This window comes from Octopus bimaculoides, chromosome 11 (genome assembly GCF_046866305.1).
Source record: "Octopus bimaculoides isolate indiv1 chromosome 11, ASM4686630v1, whole genome shotgun sequence".
Classification (NCBI taxonomy): domain Eukaryota; kingdom Metazoa; phylum Mollusca; class Cephalopoda; order Octopoda; family Octopodidae; genus Octopus; species Octopus bimaculoides.
Window position 1 is genome coordinate 80,260,808 of NC_142938.1, and position 26,696 is coordinate 80,287,503.

At 34.7% G+C, this 26,696-nt stretch overlaps 1 protein-coding gene across 15 annotated transcripts in view; it reads left to right on the plus strand.

Moving 5' to 3' along the window:
* LOC106867980 (uncharacterized) overlaps positions 1–26,696 on the plus strand; it is a 635,945-nt gene that overhangs the window by 460,068 nt on the left and 149,181 nt on the right. For 2 of the 15 annotated variants that reach the window (XM_089360447.1, XM_089360437.1), the window contains exon 3: positions 17,488–19,789. The exons of the other annotated variants lie outside the window; for them this stretch is intronic. In XM_089360447.1, coding sequence (XP_089216573.1) covers positions 17,488–17,538 — 51 coding nt within the window. In that variant the 3' untranslated portion in view covers positions 17,539–19,789. Of the gene's footprint in view, positions 1–17,487; positions 19,790–26,696 lie in introns of those variants that run through there. 15 annotated transcript variants of the gene reach the window in all.

Below are 26,696 nucleotides of genomic sequence, written 5' to 3' on the forward strand. Positions count from 1 at the left end.
CACCAGTGACATCACAAGTTTTGTTATCAAGATGCAAAGAACCAGAAAAACTACTGGAAAGCATCTTGATCAACCCTTTAACAGCTTCACTCATCCACTTCTCTGCATTGGTATTTTTTTATGTATCTTGAAAAGCAAAGCTCTCGTTATGGGTGGGGGTTGATTTCAGGGCACAGAAAAGGAGAACAAATACTGCCCAACACTCTACTAAGTCAGCCAATTTACTATCAAAGGGATACATATTGTACATTTGGTGGCTCTCATTTCCCTACCTTGCTTGGAAACAGATGCTAGTTAGCAACATGAAGGGCATCTAGCTGTAGAAATTCTACCTTGATACCTTCCGTGTAATCCATTCAAACATGAAAAAGTGGATGTGGAAATGATGATGATGATAATGAGGAGGAGGAGGAGGTTTTATATATAAATCATGTTGATAATTGGAAAAAAATTAAGCAAGCTTTTATGATAAATTTTGTGGGCATGTGTGTTTGTATGTTCATTATAAATTAAATTTACATTTGTGATGCCTCAATTAAATTGTGAAATACAAATTAAATTTACTTTTGTGGCATATCAGTAGTTTAATATCATGTCGTTGCTCTAACCTGTCTGTCCATTAAGATGGCTGGAACCATAGAGACCTAGTTATGAGTGAGTGACTGGCCATCAATTGCAGCTGGCTTCCATCTATATACAGGCCGAAATCAACTCCCAGCTAAATTTAAATTTATATGAATGTGGAATGAGTAAAATGGATAAAGAGAGGAAGAATAGAAAGAAGAGAAAATGATGAGAGACACACGGACACACACAAAGGGGAAGAGAAAGAGAGACGTTGGGAAGTGGAAAGAAAGAATGAGAGAAGGCAAAAATGAAATGAAACAGAAATGGAGACAGAGAGAGATTGCATGATACTGAAAGAGGAAGAATACTAGGAAGATAATAATAAGAGAGAGAGATGGAGAATGAAAAAATCGATTGGTAAATAGAAAAATAACCATCGTGTGATAGAGGAAGACCTTGAAACCGAGAGAAAGTGAGATATATATAGGTGGTTGGGGTTGGGGAGGGGGAGAAGAATCAACTGGCAGAAAGAGTAAGACAGTGATAGAGACTAAAATGCACAGAGGGGAAAAAGAGAGAGAGAGAGAGAGAGCAACATAGGAACTGTGAGGAGAGAGAAAAAGAAAGAAATTTGGCAAGCAACAGAGAAAGATTAAGACTGAGAAATGGAGAGGAAAAACATGTGTACATATGTGTGTGTGTGTGTGTGCCTTGTGGTAATGTGTGCATCTAACAGTCACACAGAATATAAAATATACACAAGAGATGAGTAAAAACTGTTAATGAGATACAAGGAAAGAGAGAGAGAGAGAAGAAAAGAAAAAGGACATTGAAGAAAAATGTTGAGACAGAGAGAGAAAGAGAGATATTGAGCCAAAATTTAGAAGATAATGAGTAAAGAATAAAGAGGAGGAGAGAGAGAGAGGGAGAGAAAGAGAGAGGGAGAGAAAGAGAGAGAGAGAATGAAAGTATGATAGCAACAATGAGGTAATAGGAGGTACAAAATGTGAATGGTTTTTTTTGTGGTTTTTTTTTGGCTAAAGATGTGGGAATGTGTTTGTGGGAAAGAGAAAAATAACTGATTTAAAGCAGAAAACAATTTGACCAGTGTTTTTAACAAATGTGATAAAAATCTATCCAAATGCCTTTTGTTTGTGCATAAAATGTAAATAGCTATGATATATGTATAAACCTTGCCTCGGATATCATTTGAATTAAACTCATAAAGGCAAATTGCTAGGTTATGGTTTAAAGTTTTACAGCAGCATCCAGCTGGATTAATAGTCAGGTTATCAAAAAGAATTGTAAAAATCAGAAACAATATTGAAATAGAAATGTATTATAAATCTGTCCAACACAATAAACTTAGCTAACTTATATAACAGCCATTTGCAACTGCAATGTTTTTAAGCTTTTTTTGCTGCTGTTTTTCTGATGAAATGAATTGTTTTTGTCTCGTTTAATTTTGAAAATATTGAAGAATTTAGTAAAATAACTTTGTCATTAAACTGGAATTTGGAACAAAAATTAACATGAAATTTTGATGGAAGATTTTAACTTAGATCACTTGAAAACAGGGAATTTGTGTTATAGAACTAAGAGCAGGTTGTATCAAATGGATTAGCCCTTTAGCATTTAATCTAACTGCATTCAGCCCAAATAAACTGTTTTATATTCAAACTGGCCAGATTTGGCCTCTCACACCTATCCTTCAATGTCATTCAAAAAATAAACAATCGCATTATCAAAATTTCAAAGCTATGAGATTAATGCATGATTAATTCAAAACAATGTAAATAAATATACTTTTCATTTGAGAGAAAGAAATCTGAATGCTAAAGGATTCGAAATCAAACCCCATCTGTGCTTGGCCAGTTTGTGTCAGTCACTCCAGTCATAATAGAACTGCAGTTGGTGGTACAATACAGTGTTTCTTGGAAAGGCCTGAGTTGTCACTCACTCCTAAAACTGACACTCTCTGGGTAAAGCAGAATCTAGAGCTGCCATAAAACCTTAACATGATTCCATCTAAGTGACAAAGAAAGGAAATATGAAGTAAGTTTTCGACTGAAATACACAATGCCCACCAACAACCGTAATAGAATTTAAATGCTCTTAAAATAAGTTTAATTTGGTTTAAAAATTAAAATATTTGTATATCAAATTTGCCTGCACAGTGGGACTGAACCCAGAACCATGTGGTTGGGAAGCAAGCTTCTTACAACACAGCCACACGTCTGCCTATGTGTATATATATATATATATATATATATATATATATATATATATATATATATATATATATATATATATATATATATATATATATATATATATATATATATATATATATATATATATATATATATATATATATATATATATATATATATATATATATATATATATATATATATATATATATATATATATATATATATATATATATATATATATATATATATATATATATATATATATATATATATATATATATATATATATATATATATATATATATATATATATATATATATATATATATATATATATATATATATATATATATATATATATATATATATATATATATATATATATATATATATATATATATATATATATATATATATATATATATATATATATATATATATATATATATATATATATATATATATATATATATATAAATATATATATATGCACACATATATATATATATATATATATATATATATATATATATATATAAATATCTATCTATATATATATATATATATATATATATATATATGTATATATGTGCTTATTTTTTACATTTTAGTTTTTCTGTTTCCGTTTTCCATTTTCGTAACCTTAAGCATTTTTTAAATGCTGCCTTCTCAGTTTTTCCATGTTTCTTCTCCTATTCAATTTTTTTAGATCGTTATGATATGTGGTTTGTGTCTGATGAATATGTTTGAGATATTTCTCAACATATGAAACTATTAGTAGCACTTAAAGACATGTATTGTGTCCTTTAGATAATAAATTTATACACACACACACATACACACACACACACACACACAGACATATTGTCTTTTTTAGTCAGGAGGGAGGGCTGTGCCCATGACCCATTACAGGGCCTCCAGTATCCTGAAGCAGGAAATCTAGTACAGTGTGGTGATCTCTACCAAAGGCACTCAAAGTGCCAGGTGATGGTGTTAAATTGAGCTACAAGTTGAGCCTACCACCTAAACAGGATTTGAACTCAGAGTGCAGACAGTCAAAACAAGTGTGATGAAGCAGTCTGCCTGACACTCTAGTAACTCCAGTTTGTTGTTTATGTATGTATAGCTATCTATCTATCAGTCTTTTTATTTGTCTGTCTGTCTGTCTATTTGTATGTATGTGGGTGTGTGCATGCGAAAGGTGTCTTAAATAGATATATTCAATTAACATGTCACCATTAGCAACCAAGTATTAATAAAATATATCAACTGATGTAATCAAATAAATTACCACAGTGTAGAATGGAAAAGACCAAAGTTCTACCAATATTTTGTGAGGCAAAATAGAATTTATAGATTAAAGGAGACATTCGTAGTGTACTTCTTACAAGTAAATGAGTAAGACCATTTCAAGTAAATAGTAAAATTATACTCGACACCAGTACTTAGTACTTATGTGACATCATTAGTATTGCTATTAGACCAGCTGGGCACATTTGGAGCGTATTATTGGAGGTAATTAAGGCAGTGAGCTGGCAGAATCATTAGCATGCTAGGTGAAATGCTTATTGGTATTTTGTCTGCTGCTATGTTCTGAGTTCAAATTCCGCTGAGGTCGACTTTGCCTGTCATCCTTTCGAGGTCAATTAGATAAGTACCAATTAAACACTGGGGTCGATGTAATCAACTTACCTGCTCCCTGCAAATTTCAAGCCTTGTAGCTATAATAGAAAGAAGTTTTGGAGGAAATCGATAGCTTTGCTATTATTAATAACTAAAGCAGTATTGACTCATAGTTGTTAGGGTTGTTGTTAACATTCTCTTGGAGCAATGACCTCTCAACAGTTGGAACCAGATTCTACAGCTTCTGTGACTTTTGGAATATGGTCCTTAACACCAGTTTGGAACCTTTGATAATGTTTATATAATTGTAGGTTACAAGTGTTGCTTTGGTTTAAGACATATCAAACCAAAATTTTCACAAGATGAATGCATTGATCATTCATCTTGTGAAAAATTCCTCCACACAAAACCAAAACCAACATTTGGAACCTACTGATATGAAATTTCACTGGTTGCCTTAGATCAAAATCTACATTTTAAATGAAAATCCTGAGGTTGCCTTACACATGTAGTTTCCTTATGCTGAATTTACTCATCAGCCTATGGAGTTGCATAGTGGAACTGAACCTGAAATCATGTAGTTGCAAAGCAAACACTGTAACCTCATGGCCACAGCTGCACTAAAGCAAACGGAAGAACTAAGGAATGGATGTAAACCAAAGATAAACATATCCAATGAAAGAAACTATAGAATCTTACAGTTTTCTAAAATCTCTTTACCCACTGCAACACACCTGTAGAATTGTGGGAGACTTCAGTTTTCTTATTAGTTAGAGATCCCACTTGAATCCCTTATCTGCTTATTCCAATGTTTACATTATGCAGTTAGCTTGTTGGACCTCAATATATTCTTTTCTAGTTTAGGCACAAGGCCTGAAATTTTAGGGGAGGGGACCAGTCAATTAGAACAACTCCAGTACAGAACTGGTACTTAATTTATCGACCCCGAAAAGATGAAAGGCAAAGTCGACCTCAGCGGAATTTGAACTCAGAACGTAAAGACAGACGAAATACCATTAAGCATGTCGCCCGGTGTGCTAATGTTTCTGCCAGCTCAACGCCTATTACAGCTACTTGGGTTTTCAAGTTTCTAATCCTTTTAATTACTTCAGCTCTTTGTGTTCTAAACTGATCCCTCCCCAGAGCTGAAGGTTTTTAAAAAAGCCAGCTAGGACAGCTTGGCCTTATTTTCTTTGAATCGGAGATTAATCCCAGCTCAGCCCTTCCAGCCCTTTGCATGAATATTAAGGTAGTGATCACAATCACTTAAAATTTTTTTTTCATCTCACCACATCAAAGTCTCCTGAAATGACACACACACAAATTGTTTGACCCAAGGATATAATAGAAAGCACTTGATGGCAATTGTAAGGAAGCCTGTTGTATATATTTTTGTGAGTGTGTGTATGTGTACATGCATGAGTGTATGTTGACAGTCTACAACTGCACAAGGCATCGCCTGAGATTAAACACTGACGAAATGTTTACATATTCTGTGGACATTATGACTAATTGCTCCGTGCTTTCAAAGACAAGTGGAATGCAAAAAATCCTTTACTTGAAACATGTGTAGTTTGGCAATAGGAATGGTATCCTGTTTTACAATATAGCCTCAGAATAGTCTTAGTCCAACCCATGTTAGTGTGGAGAAATGGATATAAACATAAGAATGAATATATATGTGAGAATGGATGAGAAAATGATAGGAGAGAGTTTAAAAATGCTGGATGCCCTTCCAAATGCCAACCACTCTGAGAGTAGTGGGTACTTTTTATGTGCCACCAGCACAAGAGTCAGTCAGACAGCACTATATATATGTATGTATGTATGTATGTATGTATGTGTGTTGTTGGCTGAGTGGGTGTGTATATTTGTGTCTCCTTGACGTCACATGATAGTTGTAAATGAGAGTTACCATCCTACAAGACATAGCGTTCATTTCCAATCTTCTGTGAAAACATGTCTGGTCATGAGTAATATTACCTTACTTGGAAACTAGTGTGGGTTGGTGACATGAAATGCGACTGATGTAGAAAATTGGTCTCAACAAATTCCAGCTGATGCATGCAAGCCTGAAAAAGTGGATATTAAAACAACGATGACCTTCCTGCCATTACCAATCTTTTTTCATTTAGCATTTCATAGTTGTTCTTCCAGTATTGGATTACTGAATATCAAGTTGCATCCTGAAAAGCTTTCTCCAGAATCAAGATATTCACCTTCATATCCAATATCTTCAATTAACCATTTAAACTTTTACCACTGTCCCTCTGGTTCCTATTACAAATAGGATAACAACTTTACAACAATTCCCAGTTCTCTGAATTCTTTAGTCTAGGTTCTCATATTTTTCTTCACATTCTTAATCTACCCTGCGCTTACCTCTATTGAATATAACAATGTCTTACAGTTTGATATTTAAGAGATGAGGAATTATGTACATTATTTACAATTGACAGATATTTGTCCTCATCTTGTTTGTTGTTAACACAACGTTTCGGCTGATATACCCTCCAGCCTTCATCAGGTGTCTTGGGGAAATTTCGAACCTGGGTTCTCATTCCTAAGGTATTTTTCAATGTTATTATTATTATTATTATTATTATTCAGGCCACTGTCTGGAATTAAACTCGGAATCTTGGGGTTAGCAGCCTACGCTCTTAACCACTATGCCATATGCCCATGGGCAATTATTGCGTGATTTATAAGCCCTAAAATTCACTCCATAATTGCCCAAGGGCATATGGTGTAGTTAAGAGCACACGCTACCAACCCCAAGATTCCGAGTTCAATTCCAGACAAATATCCGTCAAATGTAAATAATGTATAACAATGTCTAGGCATAAAAGTTTCATTTGAATCTTCATATCTTATTTCATGTTCTGCTTTATGGTCACATCCAAACTTGTTCCAAGTTTCCCACTATAAGATATTAGCGCCATGTCTTCTCTGCCATTCTTACAAACCTTCTGATCAGGCATCTTACATTCAGATGCTTCGTGGGCCACTGTCTCTTCTCTTTCAGCACATATTCTTGATGCAGCTGAGCTGTCTTCTTTATTCTTTCTGATGCATCTCAGGCTGATTACCTGATCCTGGGCAGCTAGTATGAAGCTCCTTTTGCAAAACGCCCTTCTTTAACCCCTGCATCACCTTGTCGAAGTACCCCATCTTTCTAACTTTGCAATTAAGTTTTTCTCTTTCTATTTTTGCTTCTTAGCTCTGAGGGTTTCTCTTTCATCAATCTCTAACCTAACATCTCATTTTATTCATGCTTTACCCTCTAAACAAACAAATCAGCAGGGTCATTTCAGTGCCTTCTGCTGTTTGTTGTCACTTCTTATATTCTGAGTTCAAATCCCACTCTGATCATCTTTGCCTTTCATTCTTTATGGGGTTGATAAAATAAGTAACCTCCGACCACTGGGGCGGGGGGGTTAACTGACTAACCCCTCCCCTCTAAAATTACTGGTCTTGTGTCAAAACGAGAAACAATTATTGTTCTTTTGTTATTATTGTTGTCATCATCGTCATTTTTATCAACATCGTTATCGTCATCAGTGTCATCATCGTCGTCATCGTCATCATCATCATACTACTACTACTACTACTACAACTACTACTGTTTTCATTATTTCTTTCCTTAATTCTGGAATCTAATACTAGATTATGTTACCACCTTGAAGAACAGAAATCAGCCAGCAAATTTGGCCCTAAAGCGCTTTATACTTATTTATTTGGTACTTAATCTAAATCTTCAACACATTTTAATTATTCTATTCTTTCCTAATAAAGCTGCTTTTGCTCTGCTTTTAGGTATTCTCTTTTAATTTTGATTTCTATTTTAGTTAATCATTTCCGTAATCTATTAGAGGTCGTATCAGTGTTGCTAATACATTTGTTTTCTTTTTGATGGCAGCATATTTGCAATCTCTTCTTTGAGATCCTGATCATTCTCCATATTATCAAGTGTCTCCAGGTATTGCAGTAGCAATTATTCTACACTTTTCTTCATTCTTTGGTTAATTACTAGAATATAAGATCTACTGTTCTCTGTCATACGGTTGCATTACATGGCGAAATACAGGTGAGTGCCAATGCTGTTTCACAACACCGTTTAATTTATACCTGGCACATATTTCAGAAATAGCAAACTGACAGAGTCACCAGAGCATTAGGCAAAATGCATTGTGACATTTCCTTCTCGGTTCAAATTTCAAAGAGATCAATTTTTCCTTTCATCTTTACGGAAATCACTAATCTAAGTAGCAATATTGCTTATCTGGTCAAATACAGGGATTAATATAATCAACTGCCCCATCCTTTCACCCCCCACCCACCCCCGCTCACAAAAAAATAATGTGTTGCCTTGCGCATATCCTGAAGAATATTATTATTATTTGTTATCACTATAAAGGATGGTAACTGGTTGAATGGTAGGGGTTTGAATGCAATACCATGTAGTATTTATTCACTTATGGCCCTTTTATATTTTGCTTCACATCTCACCAAAGTCTGTCTTCCATCCTTTGAGATCAATTAAATAAATACCACTCAAATAAAGGGATCAATTTAACTGATTGACACCTAACTTCAGATTTCCGGTTTTGTGTCTCTAGTAGAAAAAAATTATTATTGCTGTTGTTGTTGGTGGTGGTGGTGTTATTAAAGTGATGGATTGAGAGAATCATTAGAATGTCTTGCAATATTTGTTGTGGCTTTTTATATTTTGGTTCCACATCCTGATGAAGGCAATATTAGCATTCATCCTTTCAGGGTTGATAAAAGAATGTATCTGCCAAGTACTTCAACCTCATCTCCTCAAAATTGCTAGTCTTGCGCCTGAATTAGAAAAAGTTATTATTATTAATTTCATGGGTGTTATGTTTTTTTTTCACTACATTATCAGTAGAGGAGAAACTTTTGGTAGAGGAGAAACTAAGGCCAAAACCACAAAAGGAAATTTCCAAAATGGAGAACACTTTCGTCTGAAGAGAAAAAATATTATCTATCATTATACGCAAAACTGAATTACCACATCTGTCTTATAGAAAAACTATTCAAACACTGACTACACCTATACAAATGCTTGTCTCAATACCGAAATTTAGAAAATGGTACTGCACTCTAATATCTTATTTAGAATTTTGCATGATGAGAAGAAAAGCTTAGCTATAGTATGGTCACTTTTAGAAATGGTCGAGATATTTTAACCTGAATAAAATAACACTTCGTCTACATTATTTCAATCCTAAAAAATATAATTGAATTCATTTCCAGCAATCCCCATATCCACAGATCTCTGAAGAATTTCTCATACAAGCTGTTGTAGGAGCTAGATTCATTGATTGGCAGTTGACATGGCTTGGCAGTTAATAACCAAAATCCAAAGATTAGTAACAAGCACCATGGATCATTGACAATGCAAAAGCTTTTAGTTGAACCTTGTAATTCTTGTGATCTCCCTGACTTACTTCACATACACCCTGTGTGTGTTCCCACATGTGTTTAGTCCTGAATATACTATAAAATGCAGTTATGTATTGTAACTGATGATGTGGAGGAAAAACAAGAAGTATTTTAGAATAAAATAACCAAGTAACGTTATATGAGTCTACAGTAGTACAAATAACAGTGTTGTACTTCTCAGTACTTTGAATGATATTCCTTTGCCTCTAGGATGGCCACAACATAGTCAGGTATGCTTTTGACCAAAATTTTGTTGTAATTTAGTATCTTCTGTGTCCAAACATGCAATATTGTTTCTTTTGAATTCAAAATTGATGAAGCATTATACACTACAATTTTCATCTTTATATGCTACCAAGCATTTTCTAGAGCATTCAGCACAGGAAATGGTGCTGGTCATTTACCCAGTAGAATAACATTGTTCTCTCTAAGCCATTCTATCTCCCATTTTGCAGAATAGCAGTATGTACTGCCATTCTGCTGTTGGAATACAGTATAATTACATGTGATCCTATCAGAAGTCAACTTTTTATTTGTTGTGTCCTCATAGACAGTTAAAGCATGTCTTTAAGCCAGTTCCCTTTAATCCGATTTTTATGATCCCTGCTTAATCACAGGTGATCCTGGGTGCCTTTTTATGTTATCTGTGGAATTTTCACTGAATGTCTTGTAACTAGATTGAAGCCTTTCCACAATCGGCATTTTATTGTCAAAGTACTGCCTTTTACTGTTGCTAGCGACTGTGTTTGTATAGCACAGGTAAACGATGTAAATAGGGATGCAACACAAAGAAAATTAATCATAAGCAGTTTGAAAAGTTGCAGCATGAATTCTGCCTGACCTACCAAATGATTTGTAGCCACCTGTCTGACAAAATTGAAGCAAAGCCTCCTGGGTAACTTCAACAGAGATATTTCACTATGTTGATATCTTCTTGACTAGAGGAGTCTGTTACCATGTAAGGCAACAAGTTGGACTCTTTTTGGATAGCATTTCTGTAACTTTGTGAAATACTGATGTGCATTGAGTGTCAGAAATGTCAAACAGAAGATGAAATTATAAAGTATTGTGTGGAGTCAAATATTTTGCAATATCTTTGGTAACTTCTTTGCTTTATTCATCAAGTTTCAGCAAAGACAGGCAAGGATTCACAGTAGAGACCATCGTGTTGCAACCTCTGAAGCCACTTTTCTGCCAGTTCTTTGATTCCATACAAATACCAGTTCTTGTTTTTTGAAGCGAAGAACTCTTCCACTGAATCTTCTACTTCCACTTGGTTGATGAAGCATCACAAGCACAGCAAGTGAGCCATAGATCAGAGCATATCATAATTGGAGGGAGATCTTTTCCCACAATCCTAACATGTATAAGCAGTGGTTAAGCAAGGGCCAGCTTCCAGAACCTGTTACCGAACATTGGCATTTGGAATACAAGGTGATGCTCTGTATCTGGAATCTTGAAGGGACAGTTGACTATGAGCTTGTTCTGGACTGTTGAATTACTGATGCCAGCCTGGACTCCAAACAGCTGGAGCAAACGTAGGCAATTGTGTGACAGAGATAGCTGGCATTGGTTAACAGAAAGTGAGCTCTTCTGCAACAAGACAACACAAGATCTCATGCCATTCAAATGATCCGGAGTAAATTCCAGGAACTTGAGGGAATTGGTCTGATACTACATGCAGCATATAGTCCAGTCCTGGCTCCCTCGGATTATTACTTGCTCTGATCCAAGGCTCAATTCTTGTGCTCACAATGCTTCATCAACCAATTGGAGGTGGAAGCTTCAGTGAAGGAGTTTTTCCCCTCAAAATACAACTGGTATCAGCTTGGGATCAAAGAATTGGCAGAAAGATGGCTTCGGATGGTGCAACACGATGGCCTCTACATTGAATGCTAAGCAGCATTTGTTGCAACTTGACAAATAAAGAAAATAAATTACCAAAATAATGCAAAATTCTTAACTCACATGGAATAAAAGAGTACAACATCCCCTGTGATGCAAATGACCTCATATAAGCACTAGTGTAGCTGGGGGTGGGGTTGGAACTTTTGGGTCTGCTGTAGGCAAGATGTGTATTTTGTGGGGTCCAGGGGTGGCAAATGGAAGGGCCACCCCAGGTGGCACACACTCCAGCTACTCTAGTGCATATAAGTAACACTCACTTCAGGAAACTTGCCAGCTTTCTACTGTAGTAACTTGACTGACACTCAATATAGACTTAGTAATTAGTGATATCAAGGTGAGAGTTGGACAGATTCAGAGACACAAGACAATTTAGAAAAGGATGGTATGAAAGTTGAAAGACCCCATGGCCAGATTTGAATTCCAAGAAGTACGAGTTAACAAGGGTAATGAGAATGAAGAGATTAGAGATTCATAGCATAAAAGAGACAACTGGGAGAATTTACAAGACGACCTGCTGTTGAGCATAGTCTGAATGTGTGAGTGGAGCATGGTTCTAGTGAAAGGGAAAGTGCCATGGTGGTGAATAGTGATGGCCATAAAAGGTAAGAGACAAACCTAGGAAGACTGGGAGGAAGAAGAGAGTAAAGAACGATAAAGACAAGGTATTTTGGGTTGCGAATCTCCAGTCATATTCTATGGTTATTGCACGGCATTGAGGGAAGCAGTCGACATGTACATAAAATACATGTGCTATACATGTGTGTTATACATGTGTATCTGTGCATGAGTGAGAGAGTGTGTAAATGTGTGTGCACAAGGGGGTGGGGAGGGGTAAGTGTTGTAAATGCTAAAGAGAGTAATTCCCTGGAAGGGACATAACTCAATAGGTGAATGTGACCATTCAGTAAGTAGCGAGTAATAAATTGAGCTTTAGACTTAGCAGTACAGCAAATATAATTAACTAAGACTCTAGGCCAGTAACCGAAACCAGTTAAAGGGCTGCAACTAGTAAAAGAGAATGGGCAAACAAATATGGAGCCCCACATACAGGGACAGCGGATATTTCCTGTAGTAAAACACAAGTACAAATTTTAAAAACAAATCTAATACAAATACAATCATCCTTATATACTAAAAATACAGAACATCTGCATGTATGTGTATATGTGTGTGTATGTATGAGTACACACACACACACACACACATATACATACTTACAAGGGAGGCAACTCTACACAGCTCTGAATACAATAGTCATCTTTACTTGTGTTGTTCATACCCATCCCATATTCAGAGTCCCACTCAGTCATGGAAACATAACTTGTAGACGCTTACCTACTTCCACACAGTTAGTCATTCATACTTCTCATATTTTCTCTATAATTTGTACAAACAGAAAGGGCAGCGCCTACATCATTTCTTATGTTTCATTTAGAATGTTTGAAAGGGTTAATGTATAGTAGGCATACCTGCCAAAAGAGACGTTAAAAACACCCAAAACAAACTCATTAGTCTGCACACGCACATACACACATACATGAAAAAAGCACAAATCCACTCAAAAGCACAACACACATAATTGAATACTTATGTAGAAGCACAGACTCACATATACAAACACATTCATACACGTCACACACAAACACACTCACATTAAGCTTAGTATAAACAAAAACAGACAAAAGGAAATTTCCGATTATCTTAAGAAAATATTTTCATTTATGACATTATACAAAAGCAATCAAATTTGGTGTTTTCAATGGCAGCAGGGATGGGTTCAGAGCAATTAACATGACCTAATTTGTGAAGGAATTAATTACTAGTGTATATTGTCTTGTGGTGATGGTAGTAGGTGATATACTACAGCTAGACAGTCTGAGACACACATAACTAATGAAACAGACCCCACCTTCAAATCAATATTCAGCAACAAGGTAAGAAGAGGCTGCTTTTTAATGTCATATAAATAATATCTATATATTTGTGTGTGTGTGTGTGTGTGTGTGTGTGTGTGTGTGTGTGTGTGTATGTGTGTGTGTGTGTGTGTGTTGGTGCAGTGTTGCCAATCGGTTAAGAAGTTCACTTCACAATTATGAGGTTCCTTGCTCGATCCCACCACATGGAATCTGGGGCAAATATCATTTTTAATAGCATTGGGCCAGCCCATACCTTGTAAATAAACTAGGATAGATGGGAGATGTATTTCAAAAAGAAACAGCCTTGTCAAACTGTCATGCTAATTTTACCTGAGGACTACATTAATGTATGTATGTGTGTGTGTGTGTGTGTGTGTGTGTGGAGGCACATGACTTACAAAGTGGCTGACGAGTAGGGCTCATGATCACAAGGTTGCAATTTGGACAGTGTGTCATGTTTTTGGCCAAGGTAGATTATTTCACACTGCTCCAGTTTATTCAACTGAAAAATGAGCAACTTCTCCCCCCCCCTATCCATTCGGTTATCATCTCCTTTGATGTTGCACTGGGTCTAAGATTGGAGACCTGAAGGTGTGTCTGTATCTGCTCACAAACTCCAACAAGAAACTGGGTCCTGATTGCATGCAACAGAGTAGACCTTATATAAAGCACTTAATGATCAGGTGGAGATGTTACATCAAGTGACGGATTAAGTACAGCACAAAAAAATCTTGAAATGAATCTCATGGAATTAGATATTTGCATATTAGAATTGAATGATTTCTTTACACAAATGTACTATTTATATATCTGCTTTTGACAAATCATGGTTTTCTTACTTTTTGTTTTCCATTCATTATTTATATACCTTTGTTTTATTATTTTTTTTCTCTCTTTACAATGCTGCTTGTAATAATGCAGCGTCCAATGCTACTGGGAGCATTACTTTCTATGCTCAACTTTGCAGTATTGCTAAAAGACAGGTTAATCTGCTCTGAATCCTAAGAATCAATGAGGTTGAAGTTAAACTCCAATTTCCATAGCATTAAGAGGATAGGACATAAATCTTCAGCTGGTGTATTTATTGTATCCCACAGTGTTGGACATAATCTGTTTGCTGGATATAAACTTACTTAATCTGGCTGTGAGGTTTGTGCTGAAACGTAAATTAATGAAAACACGTGACCAACAAGAGATAGACTTCGTTTCCTTTTGAATTTGCTTTGACAAAAAGGAAAAAAAAGAAGCCGCTAATATATGTATGTGTGTGTATATATATATATATATATATATATATATATATATATATATATATATATATATATGTATATATATATATATATATATATATATATATATATATATATATATATATATATATATATATATATATATATATATATATATATATATATATATATGTATATATATATATATATGTGTATATATATACATATATATATACATATATATATACATATTTATATATACATATATATATATATATGGGAGAATATACAAATAATAACAACAGACGAGGACAGGTGGTGTAAATAACACAAGTATATATTAGTATGACGCTCGGGAATACGGAAAGTCTTTGACGTTTCGAGCTACGCTCTTCAACAGAAAGAATACGGAGACAAGGAGAAATACACGGAGAAAAAAAATTGAATAGTGTTCAGTCAACGGTCAATCATAATATATATATATATATATATATATATATATATATATGTATGTATAATACTATATATATATATATATATATATATATATATATATATATATATATACGTGTGTGTGTGAGGGTGTAGGCATGTATGTACAGATAGACAAGCACCTGTCTGTCCACTTTTCTTCTAGATTCGTTTAAGTTCGTAAGAGATTTCAAGCTTGTCACTAACAAAGTGACAAAACTTTTTGAATTAAGAGAATTCTTGATGTTTGTAAATTTGTGATCGATTTGGTGCATTGCTTGAACTGTTGATGCACAGAAACAATCATGTGAATCTATTCATTTAAAGAATCTCAGATGAAGAATCTTTTGAATATCTCACAGATTTTCACTCTGCTGCTAATAGATAGAAACTGGAAAATCTATGTCAGGTTTTTGTTCTCTTTCTTTGAAAAACCTATAATAATAATAATAATAATAATAATAATAATAATAATAATAATAATATATTGACATTTTCTAAAAGTTGAAATCCACTAATTGTAATTCTGCGTTACCAATTCTCAAATAATAGATGAAGTGAATTCATTAAATTTAAGCATGTATATGACATTAAAAGTAATAAATATTAGAATTCTAATGAAAATTAAATACAAGCCATCCGATATCTATCAACATAGACAATCAAACACCAAACAAAAAAAACAAACACAGTGAAGAAAACTGTCCAAAATTCACCCATTAAGCATATTGGAATAGCCCAAAAGAAAATTCGAATTTGTAAAACTCTTCTTTTTAAATGTTAAATTATGCTTACAAAAGAAACTCTGTTGTTATAAAGCAGTCTGAGGTTGAAATCTAGCAACAATGTTAAACAGGCCAGTCTAAAGTCCACTTGCTCAGTGTTTTAGAATAGTTCAACAAGAAACTTTGACCTGTTACTCCAAAAATTTTGCTGTAATGTGTTCGTTAAGAAAAGAAATTAAGTTGTCATGGAGCTGTTATAAGTTCAATTATAGGGCATTTTAAAATATCTCATTAAGTATTTTGATTTATGATTATAAAAAAATGTATTATTTTTGTATGAATGTTTAAGAAGATTTATGAAACAAAAATAGTCATGATTATCAATTGTAAATACAATAGGCACAGTAGGTAGTCATTTTCAAAAGCATGAATTTATAGTAAATTCAAGACTTAAGACAATTGCATACACGTGGAGAACAGGATGTAGAGATATGTTTGAAGTTTTCATTCTGAATATTTGCTAATGTTAAGGGCAGTGAGCTGGCAGAATTATTTGCATGCTAGGCAGAATGCTTAGCAGCATTTCATTTGTCTTTACTTTCTGAAGTTGATTTTGCTTTTTAACCTTTTGGGGTCAATATTACAAGTGCCAGTTGAGCACCAGAGTCAATATAATCTTACTTACTCACCTCTGTCGACCTCACTGGTCTTGGGCCAAAATTTGAAAGCAATGTTTTGCTAATGTTCTAACAGAATTATGATCTTTCAGAAAATATTTATCCAATGAAGATATATTTCAGCTCACATTAAAACTGAATGGGTAATTAAACCAAATAATTTTACAGTTTCTGTCTTTCCATCTCTCAAAAATGTTATTTTTATTTTTGCAATTAATTTCATCTGTAAAACTATTGTGTTTCAATACATTGTTATAATAAGGGTTTGCTTATTATCAGATGAAATACTAGACAACCATATTCTTATCTTGTTATATTTTGGGATGGTCATTTTTGGTTTCTTGACAAATAAACACACACACCATATATTCATTTTTTACTGCTATATTATTGTTCTTATTCTATCTTATGTCCATTGTCTGGAAATCTTTTGTCACGCATCTGTGACCTCTTCTGCAACTCTTCCATCCCATGTGTCTCCTTCTGTTCTGTTTAGTCCATTCTGTCTTTCTAATCATTTTTACTGAATTATAAATCGTGGCTAGAGAAGTTTCATTTGATTCCTAAAGTGATGAGCTTTTATGCCTGTAAGTTCTAGGTGATATCTAAAAGTTAACCATTTGCTTTCACTGTAATTTTTGTTTTAAGTTTTTAACTCATTCAAAATTCTTTTTATATTTGTCTAGATGTTGGGCATTCATAATTTGTGTGCTAATAAGCCCATCATTTTGATATAAACCAGGCTGCAAATTATCAAACATTTTATGAAACAGATGTAAAATGCCGGGATCAATATGCTTGGAAATTTCAGCAGTCTCAGCTTCCATAGCTACATCAAAAGTGTCATCCTTTTTAACCAGAAGTCATTATCACTGACATTAGAATCGTTGATTAGAATGTGATTTGGAGGAAAAGCTCTGGCCTTTTAATGTAAACATTCATTTATCAAGAAATAAAATACAGTGATATTAAACTCAATAAATTTATGTGAATCTATGATTGTTATTCTTAAACCAATTAACTACAAAAATATTATTAGAGAATGGTAAATTAGTTATTTGTTTAATCCTAACAATAATAGTTTCTAGAATAATTTTTATCACTATATCTGACTCATTTTTGGTGTTTTTCACTGTTGTAAAACTTTAGGGGAATTCAATTCTGATTCAACTTTTAATACTTACATACAAACATACATACATACATACATACACACACACGCACACATACATAGCTACATACAAACATACATGCTCACATACATACATACATACATATATACATACATACATATGCACTCATACACGCATGCGTGCAACAATCATGCACCAAACAGAAGTGTAATGTATGTTTGTATGCATGCATGCATACATACAAATGTACATATATGTGATTGTCATTTCCGATATTCGTGGAATAGATTTAATAGTCATGTTATCCTCATCATCATCATACACATATACACATAAAAACCTGAACACATATATCATACATTTATCTCTACATATGTCTCACAATGCCAGAATGTATACGCGCATGTGTGTATGCATGCACATATCTGTATACATCTTTGCTAGCATATAAATCATATGATATTGGCTTCTATATGAACACAATTTTATCTCAATAGGAAAACAAGTTAGATATAATGCTACTGAAACCATATTGCTGTGAGATAACAGAGCTATATCACATGGATATCAGTGAGTGTATTTGTTATGTTACTAAATCTATTATTTCATTTATTTAAAGATGATGTTTATACCATTTATTCTCTTTCCTTTCTTTCTTTTATATTTTGTATCCCTATTTCTCATCACAACATGTAACAAGGGGCGAAATGTTAATTTGAAAAGTCGTTAATGATTATCATTTATTAATAAATTTAATTCATATGGGCATTACTCTGTTGCCTTGATAATCATTATATCATGACTATTGAGTATGTTTGCAGAAATTTCTCAGTCTCTTTCAAGATGAGCGAATTATCTCCTTTCTTTTTCCTTGTGTTGTAACTTTGAACTTTGTACCACCCACCATTCTCTCTACACAAGTTATTGTTACCACTATCTATCACTGATTTTCTCTTGACCTGTCGTCATACATACATACATATATATATTTTTATGTGTGTGTGTATGTATATACATTGTGTGTGTGTGTATATATATATATATATATATATATATATATATATATATATGCACACACGCACAACTCAGAGTTCCCATCACTACTCCCTTTTACTCTTTTCTCTTTTACTTGTTTCAGTCTTTTGACTGTGGCCATGCTGGAGCACCACCTTTAGTCGAGCAAATCAACCTCAGGACTTATTCTTTAGAAGCCTAGTACTTATTCTATCGGTCTCTTTTTGCCGAACCGCTAAGTTACGGGGACATAAACACACCACCATCGGTTGTCAAGTGATGTTGGGGGGACAAACACAGACACACAAACATACATACATATATATATATACATATATACGACGGGCTTCTTTCAGTTTCCGTCTACCAAATCCACTCACAAGGCTTTGATCGGCCCGAGGCTATAGTGGAAGACACTTGCCCAAGATGCCACGCAGTGGGACTGAACCCGGGACCATGTGGTTGGTAAGCAAGCTACTTACCACACAGCCACTCTTATGCATAATTACACTTCAACACACAGACTTCTATGGCTATGTCCTCCAGAAAACTACTACATCATTTTAAAGCCACCATCTCTCCAGCTCAGTCCAGACAACCATAAGAAAACATATACAGCAAAATAGCAGCAGCAGCAACAGCATCCATAGCCCACTTCAGCAAGGTACATAATTTTACTTGAGTTTGACTGGCTGAGAAAAGCTGTATCTGCCATTTGGTTGACTGGTTAACAGCAGGAAGAGCATCCAGTTGTGAAAAACAATTGTTCTAAGAAGAATTTTGTCACTTACGCAAGCATGGATTAATGAATGCAAAACAGAAGAAAGAAAAAAAGAATAAATGTTGTTAGTTGCTAGCTTGATTTTCTAATTTTTTTTTTTGTTTGTTTTTTTTTTTTTTTTTTTGATTATTCACCTATCAAGGAACATTCTTTCCCGCATAATCTGAAAGGCAGCAGAGAGGCAACCTCTATTTTTTTCTCTTGCTACCCATTGTTTGTTGGAAAAGGATCTACTGAAAATGAGAATTCAGAGAAATATTTATATTCTGGTTTTTGTTGGTTTTTCTTTTTTTTCCTTCCATTTTGATGTTTGCTGACAATTCTGGATAATGTAAAAGTTCTGATAGGAGGAGGAGGAACAAAAAGAAATATCCCCATGTGTCCAAGTAATGATTGTTTTTCGAACATCTCTTAATCAGCATGTTTGTTGAGAAAGCATTATTTGTTTTTCGGTATCGTTAACCTTTACCTCTTTAGTACACAACATAGTCACTCTGGTCAGCACTGATTCATTCATTCAAAGCTTTCGTTGGCTTATCCTTTGTTTGCTACAATCTTCTACCAAATTCTATTGATTTTAAATCACAGATTTTAATCAACCGTTTTAGCAATGCTTGTGTTTTCTCATTTGGAAACAAAATCTAATGCTTTTAATTCCCTCCCACTTATTTCTTTTTATTTCATGTTTTATTTTTATTCCCATTTAAAAAAAATTTTTTTAGTCTTACCTGTCACTACAGCATTTAATTACTAGTGGAGATATAATAATATCGGGTTTCAGCCATTTGCAAATTGAGTAATTATATCCTTGATATCTGGTGCTACACTTACATATGTGTAAAGAGATATTTGGCTTGAGTAGTGGAACTTAGTTCAGTATTTTCATTAAAATCCAATTCAGACATTCGTTAAAATGAAGTATAATAACATTATTATTTCTTGATTGAGTATTAAGCTTACTAATTAATGTATTCAATGTCATATTAATTGATCCATTGCATATTAGAGTGAATGTAGATTAACTGGTCAGTGGATATATAGATATGTATGTATGTATGTATGTATGTATGTATGTATGTATGTATGCATGTGTGTATGTATATGTATATGTATGTATATATATGCATGTATATATATGTATATATATATGTATAATGTATATATATATATATGTGCATGCATATATATGTATATATATGTATATATGTATATATATATATATATATGTGCATATATATACATATATATATATATATGTATGTATATATATATATATATATATATATATATATATATATATATATGCATGTGTGTGCGTATATATACATGTACACACACGCATACACACACACATATATATATATACACGTATATATATATATATATATATATATATATATATATATACGTATATATACATATATACATGTATATATATATATGTATATATATACATATATATATATATATATATATATATATATATATATATATATATATATATATATATATATATATGTATATATATACACTTACATACATACATACATACATACATACATGCATACATTCACTTGTGCAAGTTCTCAAATAATCCCATTGATAACTTTATCCTTGCATAAATAAATGATGAGAATTGAAATATATCAGGGATCAGCAGGTTCTGTGCCATTAGTGTCAGTGAAGTGGAATCACCAAACACCAAACACCTATCAAACAACAGTTCCTTTGTGTGTCAATACTACTGCCACGACTACACATTGGCAATGACTCACTCCCTGATACACTTAGACATCATCTGATTCACAGGTGTGCTGTATCCTCACTCCCCCTATCCTATCACTGCTACAATGACTTCAGCCCCTCTAAACTAGCTTGTTGAATACTTCCTGTGTCCAACCCCATCAGATACACATGCCACCCCCTTTTCCTATCATAAATCTTTGATTGACCCAATGTGTTGCTCAGTGAAATCAAACCCAGATCCACAGGATTGCAAAATGAACTTTTCAGCCACATGACCATACTGGGATGTATATACATGCATACACACACACACACACACACACACACACACACACACACACACACACACACACACACACATCTATTTTTTAATCACTACAATTGTTTTCAAATGAGTGAAACTGCAGTAGAGGGGAAGGTAGCATTATGCTAGGTGATGGGAGGGTTAAAGTATGAGAGAAGGGCCCCAGAACAGAATAGGCTTCTTCCTGTAAAGGAACTCCATGGTTACTCACAATATAGAAGAGGGAGTGGGAGTGAGCAGGGTGGACCCAGAAAGAAAGAAGGGGTATGGTTTGACATCTATTTTTTAATCACTACAATTGTTTTCATGCAATGTAGCTTTCCAGATGTGCAGGTACTTGATTGTGAAACTGTTTCCCTGCACTCTTAGCAGAATATACCATAACTATATATCATCATCATCATTTAGTGTCTATTAAACATGCTGGCATGGGTCGGATGGTTTGACTGGGCTGGCACACTGGAAGGCTGCACCATAATGCCAAAGGTCTTGGTCATTGCCTCTGTAAGGCCCAACACTTGAGAGGAGCTCAGCCACTTTGCCCCCATGAGGCCCAATGCTCGACAGGAACTTGGCCACCTTGCCTCTGTGAGGCCCATTTGAAAGGAACTCAGCCATCTCACCTCTGTAAGGCCCAACACTCGAAAGGAACTCAGCCACTTTGCCTCCATGAGGCCCAATGCTCAAAAGGAACTCAGCCACCTCACCTCTGTTACACCACACTAGTCTCAGCTCAAAAGCTGTAGCCATGCTGGGCACTGCCATCTGCTGGGGAATTGCTGTTATATATGTACACACGCAGAGTGTGCTGAACAGTGCAGTGCATTACCAAATGGTTTAGACGCAGTGAATAAGTTCCACATTCCACTTCTGTGCCTGCATTTTTGTCAAAAATGCTGATAAAGTGAATCAGTTGCATCTCTTGAGTAACAGGACCTTTAGGATCATGTAGGTTATCATGAGTCAAGAGCCAAGAATTATTTTGTATAGTTCAAATAGATATAATACTGGCAATTCTGTGGATTTCTAATCCTTGAAAAAATCTTTCTTAAAGTAATGTAAAAGTTTGACAGGCGGTTTTTCTGGGTTTTTTTTTAATTATTTAATTTCTGTATATGTTTTAAAAGATATGTTTGACAAGTTCTACAAAGCATTTGGGTGAAGGATCTGCTTCAAGAGTCAACCAGAGTTGAAATAATTGAGCAAAGAAATTCTGGAGTTTAGTGAATTGAGAGCAGCATGTGAAAATAATCACAGGATATACACAATGTAAGAAAGACGGAGTATAAAGAGTAAAGCACTGAAAACTAAGAAAATCATGTTTTTTAAATACATTTTTTGGAAAGTGATGATAGCCAGCAGCAAAAGTGAACATTTACTACTTTTCACCAGAGCATTCGGTTTAAACAACAAAACTCTCACACCACCTGGAATAGCTGGACATCAAGATTGACATTTGAGTGCTCTACAACTCTTCTTTCTCAAGATCAGCTCATATTCTTAGAAAGGCATTTTCTGTTTTCAACCTTTTGTGAAGGTTTCACAGTCAGCATGAAGGAAAAAAACCCCCAGAAAACTAGTATTTTATAAGCACACTGCAATAAATTGAAAATAACAATGGTTTTTGATTTAGGCACAAAACCAGCAGTTTTGAAGTATGGGGTTAGTCGATACTATCAGCTCCAGTATGTGACTGGGTACATTACGGACTATGGAGGGATGAAGGGCAAACCTGACTTCAATGAGAAGTGAACTCGGAATGCAAAGAGCTGAGAAAAATACTACAAGGCACTTGTATTTTTCTGACACTCTCATGATTCTGTCAGCTTGTAGCTTTTGTGCTGCTGCTGCTGCTACTACTACTATTACAACTGATGATGATGCTGACCACGATGAATAATGATAATAATAATAATAATAATAATAATAATAATAATAATAATAATAAAATAATAATAATAGCATCGAAAAATACCTTAGGAATGAGAACCCAGTGTTTAAGAGCATGGGCTACTAACCCCAAGATTCCGAGTTTGATTCCAATGTAAATCAAAGCAAAACTTATCATGGAATGGTTTGTATTCTTTCCGAGCTAACATTTTGCAGCCTGCTGCAATATGATCAATATTTCCCACTTGCTAATTACATGAGTAGCACTTGTTGCATTGAAGCAAGTGGAACACACACCTTTACTCACTCAACTACTGTTCTTATGACATACACCTATTCTTTTTATTTTCTCACTCGTTTCAGCTATTGGAGTGCAGCTTTGTACTCCATTGATTTGCTTAGCCAAACCAGTGTCCAAGCCCAGTCACTTAACCAACTAAGCCAAGCACGGGCAGCCCTTTACAACAAGTGGACTGCATAAGATATTGCTCATCGTCAGCTGGGCTGCAATACTTCATATACTCAAGGTGGCTTTTTGTTGATTATATCATTCAGAACATCCTGCAGGCCACATGTTGCCCATGAATGGACTAAACCCTTATGGGTTCAGTCTATCAAACTAATTAGCATGAGATGCCAAGTGGTGAGAGAAAAACGCAAAGACATGCATGAATACACAGACTCACATGATAGGCTTCAATACAGTTTCCATCTACCTAATTCACTCACAAGTCTTTGATTGACCCAGGACTAGTAGAAGACACTTATGCAAGGTGTTGTACTGTCGGACTGACCTCAAAACCACTTGAATGGGAATCAGACTTCTTAACTGCAGAGCCATGCCTACACCTATATTCTGCAGACCCACTCAAACTCTTCTGATATAATTTACAATGGTACTCCAACGTCTGGTTTCACATGTTATCTACAACTGAATGTGCTACCTAATATCAACCAATTTACACCATGTCCTGAATGCTTTATCCATGCTACTAACACTGGTGAGGTTGCCATGCAACTTGAAAGGTTAAAAAGATCCCTTCAAATGAGTGAAACTGCAGTAGAGGGGAAGGTAGCATTATGCTAGGTGATGGGAGGGTTAAAGTATGAGAGAAGGGCCCCAGAACAGAATAGGCTTCTTCCTGTAAAGGAACTCCATGGTTAATCACAATATAGAAGAGGGAGTGGGAGTGAGCAGGGTGGACCCAGAAAGAAAGAGGGGGAAGAGAGAGAGAGAGATATGTTGAAGTGTGTTGGTCAGTGCTGAAGGTATGAGGTGATGAGAAGTGAGTGAGAACCAGAAAATGTTTAGTTGATATTTTGGTCCAGAAGAAGGAATATAGATGAGGTACATGGAAAGAAGTTCTTAAAATATGAAAGCCTTAGGGAGACATGTTAGGCAGGAGAATGGCCAAAGGATTCCGAAAATGTTACATCATAGAGTCATGTGAGAGAAGAAGCAATGCCATAGTGATTGCCCAACATGTAGTAAAATAATGTAGTTGCTGCATGGTTTGAGTGATCACATGTATCCCTGGTTTGGTGTGATGGTTTGCATAGATAACACAGGGGCAGGGAAAGAGCCACTGGGTTATATGGAAGTTACTCTCTGATACTGGGTGGAACGATACTCTTTGAATGTTATCAAAATTGTCGAATCTCCACTTGACAACTGATGAAGGAAATGTCACACAATGCGAACTCTGTAGGTAAGAAACCGATACATCGATGTGGAAGTGTAAGTGTGTATGGGTGTGTATGTGCGTGCATGCACACACACACACATTATATATAGATATATATATCCACACATGTTCATACATACACACTCATAGATATAAACACATATGTTTATGTCTCAATGTGTGAGTTTACACACACACATGCACACATACACACATACATACACACATACATACATACACACACACATACATACATACATAGATGCAAGTATACATAACTGCATACAAACATACGTATGCATGTATGTACGTATATACGTACGTAACAATGATACATATTACCTGCAGCTTTGTTCATTGATAGATCTAGAGGAGAGGATCGATAATACATTTGGTGCTGCATTCTCCTTAGATTTAAATGCATTAGATAAAATTGCAAAGTTCAAGTTCCTTGAACAGTTGTCAGTAGATATCAGTGAACAACTTCCCTGATAGACAAATGTTATAGGATGCCCTTTAAGCTTTTTAAGCCATATCATCTTCCTCTTCTTCCATTTATCTGACACTACTCAAACATAATTTTAAAAATTTGTTTTAATATCCATTTTCCTTGACAACAAGGCAGAGATAGCTTTTGTGCTCCATTTTGTAAATTTAGTTATTCACATGAAAATATTGTTGGTCAGACTCGGTCCAGCTGGTCTGTGATCAAAGACGTTCCAGCTGAGACCATCCTGTCTTTTATCCATATGTCTTGTATCTAGAGCTACACTACCCAACATAACCTAACTCTTTTGTGATGGTAAAGTGGTATTCGAAGGCGATTCCGTAGTTATTTCTAGCAGCTTGAGTGATAATACCGAACTTCTCTCATTAGCTCATTTTTCAGATAAATAGTTTTTAATGGTACAAACCCATACAACTGCTAACCACTCAGCTATTTAATTGGGGAGGAGACAAAGTGAACTGGGCAAAATTGAGAGACTTCTTGTAAGATTTGAAGTCTTGCTTTTGTATTCATTTAAAATATAACTTGACCTCGTCACCATTGTACCTTACTGAATTAGAAATTCATTTCATCATATTAGCAAAAAAAGGCCACAAATTTGTAGGGAAGAATTATTGTTGATTGAATGGGTTCCATTATACTTCTAGTAGATATTTTATTGACCTGATGCATGAGAAAATTAAACTCAATGTGATGTAATTGTCACAAGTCCAAGAGAGATGACAGCTCCTATTAATGTTAGCATCATCTTAAAGTTAATGCAAACCCCAACCTTACATAAGTTATTTTTGTTTTGTTACGCAGAGTGCTTCTTTCCAGGTGTTTGTTGAGATA